General features: G+C 39.3%; 1 protein-coding gene across 1 annotated transcript in view; it reads left to right on the top strand.

Annotated features, from left to right (window-relative positions):
- LOC125037125 overlaps window positions 1–10000 on the top strand; it is an 84311-nt gene that overhangs the window by 47255 nt on the left and 27056 nt on the right. Inside the window, exons 2-5 of the mRNA XM_047630151.1 lie at window positions 331–502; window positions 1333–1508; window positions 1783–1977; window positions 3624–3748. Of these exons, the coding sequence (XP_047486107.1) occupies window positions 331–502; window positions 1333–1508; window positions 1783–1977; window positions 3624–3748 (668 nt within the window). The remainder of the gene's footprint in view (window positions 1–330; window positions 503–1332; window positions 1509–1782; window positions 1978–3623; window positions 3749–10000) is intronic.

Genomic DNA, 10000 nt, shown 5'->3' with positions numbered 1-10000 from the left:
AGAATAATAATGAAATGGTAATAAGATAACTATTCATTATCTACGACGATAACGATAGCAATAAAGATAATGACTACGATAATGATAATAATAATGATAATAATAATAATAATAGTAATAATAATAATAATAATAAAAGTGATAACAGTAATGATAAAGATGATATTGATAACAATAATGGTAACGATGATGATTTTGATCATGATAATGATAATGATAATAATAATAATAACAATAACACTAACAACAACAACAACAAAAAACAAACACAATCCCACAACCATACAACGAACCACCCTAATCTCTCTCCCTCTCTCTCTCCGCCCACAGGAAGCTGCGTGTGTTACTTCAGCCTCGAATACCAAGGAGTTTACGCCACCCAGAGCATCATCAGCGGCGGCTCGACCATCCAGTACCTCGAGGTCGCCATCGAAGCCGATTCTATCCCTATTTGGGGGAACTGTCACCGTCGACTAGGAAATAATGTTATTCTCTATGACACGTGAGTGGCTTGGCGGACGCGGGTTGGAGGTGGAGGCCCGCGGGGGTCGCTTTGTGTTGTTATGTGTATTCCAATAATAGCCAATTATATTTTGATTTGTATCAAGCCGAAATTTCGTACAATTCATGATTTTTTTATTTTATTTAAAGGTTGTTTTATTTACCACTTTCAAAGCATATTGAGCACTAGTGGTTTATCGTGGTGTTATGACCTTTCTTTCTCTGAAGTTCTTTTCCCTTCTCCATCTCTTTCTCTCTCTCTTTCTTCTCTCTTTCTCACTCTCTCTCACTCTCTCTCTATCTATCTATCTATATATCTATCTATCTATCTCCGTTGTGGTTGTTTTGTGTTGTTACTTATTTATCTTTTTGTTTTGTCTTGTGTCTTTGTGTTTCATTTCTCTGATTTTTGTTTTGTTTTTCTGTCTTCTTGTTTGGTTTTAGTTCTCGTTTCACTTCATTGGTTATGGGTGATTGTGAATGAGTATGGAATTTGTGTAAGTTTCTTTGAGTGTGTGTGTGCTTGTGTATGTGTGTGTGCGTGTGCGTGTGCGTGTGCGTGTGCATGTGCATGTGCGTGTGCGTGATGAACGTACACGTGTGCTTGTGTGTGTGCATACGTGTCTGAGTGTCTCTCTGATCGTGCGTGAAACGAGGCGCAACCAACCCGTAGACTTCAACACCCCCTTCACTCCTCGCCCAGGAAAACCTTAGCGACAAAACTAACTCTCTCTCTCTCTCTCTCTCTCTCTCTCTCTCTCTCTCTCTCTCTCTCATCCTCCCCCTAATCCCTCTCCCTAATCTTCCCTAACGACTCCTTCCCCGCAACAGCACCGGCGGAACGGACTGCGTGCGCTGTTTCCACCTGCAGTTCCGCTCAAAGCATATCCTGGAAGTGCACAACGAAGGGCTGCAGAAATGCTACACCAATGAGGACGCCGCACTGCAGACCTGCCCGACGCTTGAGGACATTCGCAACAGGCAGACGAGGGAGATTATGTTGTATAGTGAGTATTGTGTTTTTGTGTTAGTAGTTAGTTCGTCTTTTTTTGTTTTTTATCCCTTGATCTGATAAAGAAGTGGCGATGAAATATTGTTAAATATAAGTATTTACTAATATAAGCATTTACTGCAAAAGAATATAGTTATGTGTACATAATATCCATCTCGAAAGCTGTCAACCCAAAGTTTCTGTCTATGTTTCTTTATCTGTCTGTCTGTCTGTCTTTCTCTCTCTCAGAAAACTAACTCCCAAACCAATTGCCTTTCCTTTTGCCATAGAAACCACCACGATCGAGGGCCAGGCACTTGACCCCGTTTACTGCCCACTTAACGGTCGGTTTCGCATGACCTACAACATAAACGACGGCCGGGAGAGTGCCACGGAGTGCCCAGAACCGACCTCGACCCTCGCTAACTGCCCGAGAGGAAATGCCTTCACTATGGACCTCCATCGCTGTAGTTTCGGGGACTTCTGTAAGTATTTGTTCTCGATTTATTCAAGATTCTCTAGTGTAACTTTTTTCGATTATCTTTTTAGTCAATAAGCTTGCGTTTTTTTCTTATTTTTATGTTTTGTTGTTTTGTTTCCTTTTTTGGGTGTTTTTATTGCACTAGTGGCAGGCGAGGTGTCTGGAAACAGCTCACGGTTCTTTGATTCGGAGCTTTAATCTCCGCTCCGATAATGAGTTTTAGACATTGAGTCAACGCCATATATCGTATTTCATTTTCGTTTTTAATTTATTTTGTTGTTGGTTTGTCCTTTCTTTGTTTAGCTCTTCTGTACTGTTTTTGTTTTTTTCTTCTATTTTTAAATCCAAAAAGAGGTAGGCGAAGAGTTTGTCTCAAAAACAACACTCTGTTCTTTGCTTCATTGCTTCGGCTCTTGCTTCGACCCACCAATAAGTTCCAGATCCTGAATCGACACCATATTTCATATTTAGATTTTATTTCATTGTTTTCTTCTTGTTGTTTGGCTCTTGTTTTTTTTATTTTGCCTTGTATCTTCTTCCTGTTTTATTTTGCTTTGCTCCTTGTACTTGTTTTATTTCTCCGTGAATTTTCTTCCTGTTTTGTTTTCTTTTGTGTGTCTGTCTCAAACACAACACTCGGCTCCTTGCTTCGTTGCTTCGACTCTTCGCCCCGCCAGTGAGTTTCGGATGTTGAGTCATGCAGGAGGCAGGTGACCCCGAAGTCATCTGTCTCACGGTCTTTTCGAATCTCAAGGAAGGTGTCTGTGTCTGTGTGTGTGTGTGTGTGTGTGTGTGTGTGTGTGTGTGTGTGTGTGTGTGTGTGTGTGTGTGTGTGTGTGTGTGTTTAGTCTCGCCATGAGGATGAAAAGTTCATGATTTACATTTTTCTTCTTCTTCCCTGAGAGGAATCGGTGATGTGCTTGACTGCCATTGATCGAGATATTTAGATTGTGAATCGAATGAGAGTGATTGGAAATGTCGACAAAGGAAGAACGGAAATGCAAGGAAGTTAGAGTGCGAATTATATTTCTGTTTGATTGTTATTCACGGATATTTTCCTCGCTTTGTAACTCGCCACACCTGTCCTCTTTTTAAAAAAAAATATTCCGAAGGGAAATAGCGAATGAATTTTGTTAGATAAAACAAATATCTATATAAATGTATGATATATAAATTTAATATATATTTATGATATATACATAAATATATATTTATGATTTATAAATTTAATATATATTTATAATATATAAATGTAATATATATTTATGATATATAAATTTATAATATAAATGTCCTATCAAATGCAAGATGCAAGTTGACAGGCTGGTGATTATTATGAAATGCATTGATGGTATTTGGACATTCTGCATTCACCTCGATGGAATTAGATAAATTAATAAATATATAAATAAGTAGGTGAACAAATAAATAAATATATAAATAAGTAGGTGAACAAATAAATATATAATAAAATAAATAAATACATGAATAAATAAACAGGTGAATGACTAAATAGATAAATAGATAAATAAATGAATGAATAAATAATTAAATAAATATACAAGTAACACAGAACCAGGTCACATAACTCCAGTATCACTATTACCCACCCATATATATAATTATTTTCTCTTCTTTCCCACTTTCCAGCCAAGAGCTACGAGTGCCTGGGAGACTGGGAAGGCACCGACGGGCAGCGCTACTTGGCACTCCATGACCCGACCGCTCTCGCTGCTGCCGACGCCGACCCGCCTCCCCCCCGGTTCCGATGCGCTGTGAGTTCTTATTCTTTTTATCTTTTATGTTTTTATTGTTTTATTTATTTATTAATTTATTTATTTATCTATTTCTATTGTTTTTTTTTTTTTTTTTTTTTTTTGGGGGGGGTGGGGTAAATTGTGTTGATATGGGTGGCTGGGGTTTGATTGGTATTGGTTGATACTATTGTTTTTGTGTGTGTGCGTGTTTCTGTGTGTTTTTGAGTTATTGTTATTATTATCGTCGTCGTCGTCGTAGTCATCCTCGTCGTCATCTCCATCTCCATCTTCATCTTCATCTTCATCTTCATCTTCATCATCATCATCATTTTTTCCAATTCTGTGAAAATCATCACGGCATATAACCCACCTCATCAAAACTTTGTTTTTATCCTAAGTAATCCTTTTCATTTCCATTGACTCTATTGCGTTCACCTTAGATTCGTCGTAACAGTGATAATAATATCTTATATAATACTATATACTGTATATTATATATTATATATATTATTATATATCATATCATATCATTATATATCATATAATAAGTAATATATATAAGCAATGATAACATGCTTAAATACTAATAAAACAACAATAAACACAGAAGACTACGTGCCTAAAACAAACTGAAATCCTAACGAATACACGTTCGGGTGTTCGAAACCCAATGAACCTTGACACGAGGAAACCGCTCGGGAAACACACCTGGCGCCACCGTCTTGGCCCTTAATTGGATTTACTCTTTGGGAGAATGTAGACTATAGTGTAGCCTAAAACCCTATATAAAAGGCGAAGGAAAAGGGATTACCTGTTGGGCGTAGCTTGGGAATTGTGTTGCTATATCTCTAACTCCGAAAGAAGGTTATATTTACACTTTGATCTGTGTGAGAATACTTGTTGATTTCTCCCCTTTTTCCGCTAAAAACTTGAATATTAAGAGGAGACTTTGTGAACTGCCTTAGTTTCGTAAACAAAAACAAATCGTTGCTATAAATTTAAACCCCCAAAACAAATTAAATACATAGCTTTCTTTCATGAAAACAATACTCAATAACAGCCTTTTTATTTTCGCAAAAGAAGTGATTTCGGTGTAGAAGTTTTTGGAAAAGATTGCCTTTGTGGATTTAAAGAGGATCATATGACGTTTCGAGTTGATTGAGTTGCAAATGTGTTGGTTTTGAGCTAAGAGAAGACGTGAATTTAGAGCCACGATTTTGCTTGTGTCTATATAAACCAGAAGAATGCAAAGTTGAATCTTCTGGTGGCAGGTATTATTGTTTACTATTATCATCAATTGTGTTTAAAATTTTGTCGTATTTATCTCATTTGTAATACTGTTCGCTTAATTCATTTTCCGGATTTATTGATCTTAAAGAAAAAAATATTGATAGTATTAAGTCCGAGGATTTTTTTTTTTTTTTTTTTTACAGTATCTCAAAAAACAAGACTTTTTTTTTTTTAATAACTTCCAATATAAATCAGGTTTGTTTTTTAAATAGCAGATTTAACCATTTTATTCGGGTACTTGTTTAACAATCTTTCCGTCTACCCAATTTTTATCTATCCCAATTTCAGTTTCAATTTCTATCCCATTATCTCCTTTTTCTTATCTTTTACTGTCGTTTCATCCACACTCGCAAAAAAAAAAGTAAAAAAAGGAAAATGCAGTTCCTTCCCCCCGCATTACGAAGGTCTCGGAGCCCAGCTGATCCGAAAACGAATAATCCCTCGGAAAAAAAAAAAAAAGCAATAAAAAATAACAGCAATGTCTCGTCCATTAATCGCAGACACACAAAACACAAACCGTGATTAAAAGCCCGGACCGAACTTTTTTAAGGATCCTTTTGCCTCTGATTACCAAGGGGATTTCCAACCTTAAGTGCGATCTCGTGGTTGCGACGTCGTTCTTGCCTCCCCGAGCTGCATATGTTCCCCTCGCTGCTCTTAGCCATTCCCACCAAAAAGCATTTCCTGTCTTCTTCCTCGCTTCGGATGTTCGAACTCGCTCGCCCACTCGCCCTCCACTCTCGTCCTCCTTCCTTCCTTCCTTCCTTCCTTTATCTTCCCTCTTTTCTTCCGTTTAGCTAATGATTCGTCTCGTCCATTCTCTCGACTCCGTTCCCCAAGAACCGAATAAGGAACTAGCAAATTAGGATTGGTTTTATCTCCCGATGTGATTCAAAGAGGGTGACAGGATTGGCAAAGGTTTCGGAGCGAAGTCGAAGACCCAGTCGCCCAGAATCGGACAAGTGGTTCACACGGAGGTTCCACTCAATGAGTTTCCGCGCGTGATGCTGTGTGGGCTGTCGGCAAGAAACGGCGCTCAGGGCTCGTTTCCTGTCTTTTTTCCCGCTTCTGGGTAATGTCAGTTTAAAGTGCCGGAGAAAAAAGGACATTTTTGTAAGTCTTTACGAAGAAGAGGTGGGGGAGGAAGGGGGTTGGGAGGACCTGTGTAAACACGTCAGTCCTCGCAAGGGGCCGGCACGAGTGATGTGTGTATATATATATACATACATACATATATACATACATATTCATGTGTGTGTGTGTATGCGTGTGTGTGTGTATGCGTGTGTGTGTGTGTGTGTGTGTGTGTGTGTGTGTGTGTGTGTGTGTGTGTGTGTACGTATATACAAACAAGTGCAGATAGGCAGACTAGTCCAAACTTTTCCATTTCGTCCTTTCATCCTCTCCCCTTCCTCCTTCTTTCCTTCCATCCATCCATCCATCCTCCTTTCCATCCTTCCTTCCTTCCTTCTTCTCTCTACATCTTCCACCCTTCCTCCCATCCATCTTTCCATCCTTCCTTCCTTCCTTCCTTCCTCTCTCCACATCTTCCACCCTTCCTTCCTTCCTTCTTCTCTCTACATCTTCCACCCTTCCTCCCTTTCATCCTTCCATCCTTCCACCCTTCCTCCCCTCCATCCTTCCATCCTTCCATCCTTCCACCTTTCCTCCCTTCCACCCTTCCACCCTTCCACCCTTCCTCCCTTCCATCCATCCACCCTTCCACCCTCTTTCAACATCTTCCAAGCCTTCCTTACGACACACCGAGCTCCTCCTCCCGGGCACCCGCAACGTCCCCATCAGTTAAAGCAGGGTTAGTGTAGGACCGAAACCACATCCCATGGCTAATGCACTCCTCGTGGTCAGTGCAGCGGGTCGAGCTCGCCGTAAGGACCAGATTAGCGTGCCACAGGAAGTCTCGTAGAAATTGTCGTAGGAACTGGTATAGGAACTTTTATAGGAATTGTTATAGGGACTGTTGTAGGGATTGTCATAGGAACTGGTATAGGGATTGTCATAGGAACTGTCGTAGTCACTGATATAGAAACTGCTCTAGACCCTGTCATAGGGAATGTTAAAGTCACTTATAGTCATTGTGTAATCACTGTCATAGTTACTGTTCATAGCCACTGTTTGGCATGAGGATTATGTCTGATATATGAACTGTCATAGCTGTTGGTCACTATCAGAGATATCGTATTAACTATTGTCACTGTCAGAAGAATTGTCATAGCAGTTGGCCACTGTCGCCATATGTATTATCATTGTCATAGAAGTTGTCATAGCTATTGTCATTGTCACAGGCGTAGTAGTAAAAATAATCACGGCCACAGTTACTGAAATAATCATTGTCATATACACAGTCATTTCCGCAAACATAATTATCATAATAATTGTCAGAGTAATAGGCAGAATCATATCCATAGTCATCTCCATTACCACATAGTCATCACTTAATCTTGCACGTAGTTGGAGTAATAATAGTCACCGCCATAGCCATCGACGGTGTCGCGGTAAACATAAGAAGACGCTGGCTAAAGGAGCGCCGTGGCTATTATTTCCTTGCGGTGTTTTTATTCTTCTGGTAAAAGACGAAAGTTATTTACGAGAGTTGTTATGTCTGTGTGTTTTGTCGAGTGAATTTAGTTTGAAATGAGAGATGTGAGGGTCGCATAAATTGAAGCTTAAAAGAACAGTGTGTGTGTGTGTGTGTGTGTGTGTGTGTGTGTGTGTTTGTGTGTATGTGTGCGTGTGTGTGTGTGTGTGTGTGGTGTGTGTGTGTGTCTTAGCATGCATGTGCATACTTTCATTCTTTCTCTTTTCTTGGTGTGTATTGCACAAAGTAACAATCAGACAGCTATTCATGTTAATATTCGTTCGTAGCAAAAACCTGCCCTTTTTTTAACATTTTTATTTTCTTTCTTATGCTGTTTCTTCAATTCCAAAAATTGCTCCAAAACGCTTTCATCATCGCTATTATCTTACCCCCCTATCCCACATCCCTCCCCTCTCCCTCTCCCCCTTTCTCTTCAATTCTCCTCTCCCTCCCCTTCAGTTCCCCTCCCTATCCCCTTCCCTTTCCCCTTCCCATCCTTTCCCCTCCCCCTCTCCCCCTTCCAATCTCTCTTATCCCCCTCTTTCCTTTCTCCCTTGTCTACCCCTTCTTCAAGCTTCTCCTCCCTTCCCTTCCCTCCCCCTCCCCATCCCCTCCCCCTCCCCCTCCCCCTCCCTCTCTACACCCCTTTATTTCCAAGAAATTATTATAACACACTTCATTTTCGCTTCTTACGAAATATACTTTTACATGTATATTAGGGTGGTTTGAGGTCCCCTTCCCTTTCCACACCACAGGCGACCGTAACTCACTATATGCGTTTATGTGCGTGTGTGTGTGTGTGTGTGTGTGTATGTGTGTGTGTGTGTGTGTGTGTGTGTGTGTGTGTGTGTGTGTGTGTGTTTAGGCAGGTATGTATGTATATATGTATGCATGTATGTATCTACGAATGTGTGTGCGTGTGTCCGGGTGACTTGGAAGACAACAAAAAATAAAAGAAGATCTTAAGCATTTAGTAATTATCTGAAGAAGTTTAATACATCCCGTTTTCTTCGAAATCTATTTTTATTTCCATTTATAAAAGAAACAAAACAAAACAAAAAAGAAAAGAAAATCGAAGGTCAAAAGAAAGTTTTCTCTCGTATTGGAAGAGAAAATAAATCTAACCACACACTCACAAAAAAAAATTAGAGCGTTTATTCTTGAAATTCTCTGCAGTGTGTCGGATTCTTGAGAAAACAAGGCGAAAGAACATCATGGCCGCCACGCTACATCCGGTCAGCGTTCCGAACATGACTAAACAACTGAAACTAACGACAACTCACCTAAAATATCTTTCTTTTGCACCTCACAACTTACATAACCCCCAGAAACACGAGGATAAAATAATAAAAAAAAATCAAACACACCTCACACATCAGATAATTTACCATCGAAGAACGAGATTCATTAGCCCAAACAGTTAAATTGAGACACGTTCGAAACCACATCCACCGCCTTCGGACACACTCGAAGCCAGGTCATGGAACTTGTCGTCAAATCAGCTGATCTGTCAACACGCGCCGCCTGTTTTTTTCCCCGTTTTTTTTTTTTTTTTTTTCTTAACTCCTGAAAGATCAATGACTCTAAATTAATTCAAGTTTTTAATTTCTTTATCTTGATTTTTATAGCGCACGTGATATTGTTTTTTTTTTTTTCCTTTTTTTTCTGTTTTTTTTTTTCGAAATGGAAGTGTTTCAATCCGTGTGTAATTGTGTCGTTAGATTTTGAAAAGGTGGAGGGAGATAATGTGATAAAAGAGGGAGGTAAGGAATAAGGAGAAGTGATTTTTTTGTCTGATTATATTTAAACAGAAAGTATACGACATACCACAAGTACAAATATATACGCGTGTATATTAATAAATATATAGGTGTGTGTGTGTGTGCGTACAGTATATATCCACGAACGTAAAGTAGGAGGGTTGACTGATGTATAGAAACCTGTAAGTAGTTACTTGTAAGTAGATGCTTGAGAGTAGATACAAGTAATATGATCTATAAGTATATACTTGTAATATGATTTGTAAGTAGATACTTGTAAGCAGATATAAGTAGATAATTGTAAGTAGAGCCCTGTAGGTAGATACTATGAGTAGTTAACCGTAAGTAGATAACCGTAAGTAGACACTAGTAAGTAGTTATCCCTAAGTAGATAACCGTAAGTAGAGACCAGTAAGTAGTTATCCGTAAGTAGATAACCGTAAGTAGACACCAGTAAGTAGTTATCCCTAAGTAGATAACCGTAAGTAGACACCAGTAAGTAGTTATCCGTAAGTAGATAACCGTAAGTAGACACCAGTAAGGAGTTATCCGTAAGTAGATAACCGTAAGTAGACACCAGTAAGTAGATACCCTTTAGCAGCGACCGCCGTTCCCACGCCGAGA

Source organism: Penaeus chinensis, chromosome 2, assembly GCF_019202785.1.
Source record: "Penaeus chinensis breed Huanghai No. 1 chromosome 2, ASM1920278v2, whole genome shotgun sequence".
In the NCBI taxonomy this organism is placed as follows: domain Eukaryota; kingdom Metazoa; phylum Arthropoda; class Malacostraca; order Decapoda; family Penaeidae; genus Penaeus; species Penaeus chinensis.
Note: the sequence above shows the minus strand (reverse complement) of the source record. Positions and strands in the feature narration are given on the sequence as shown.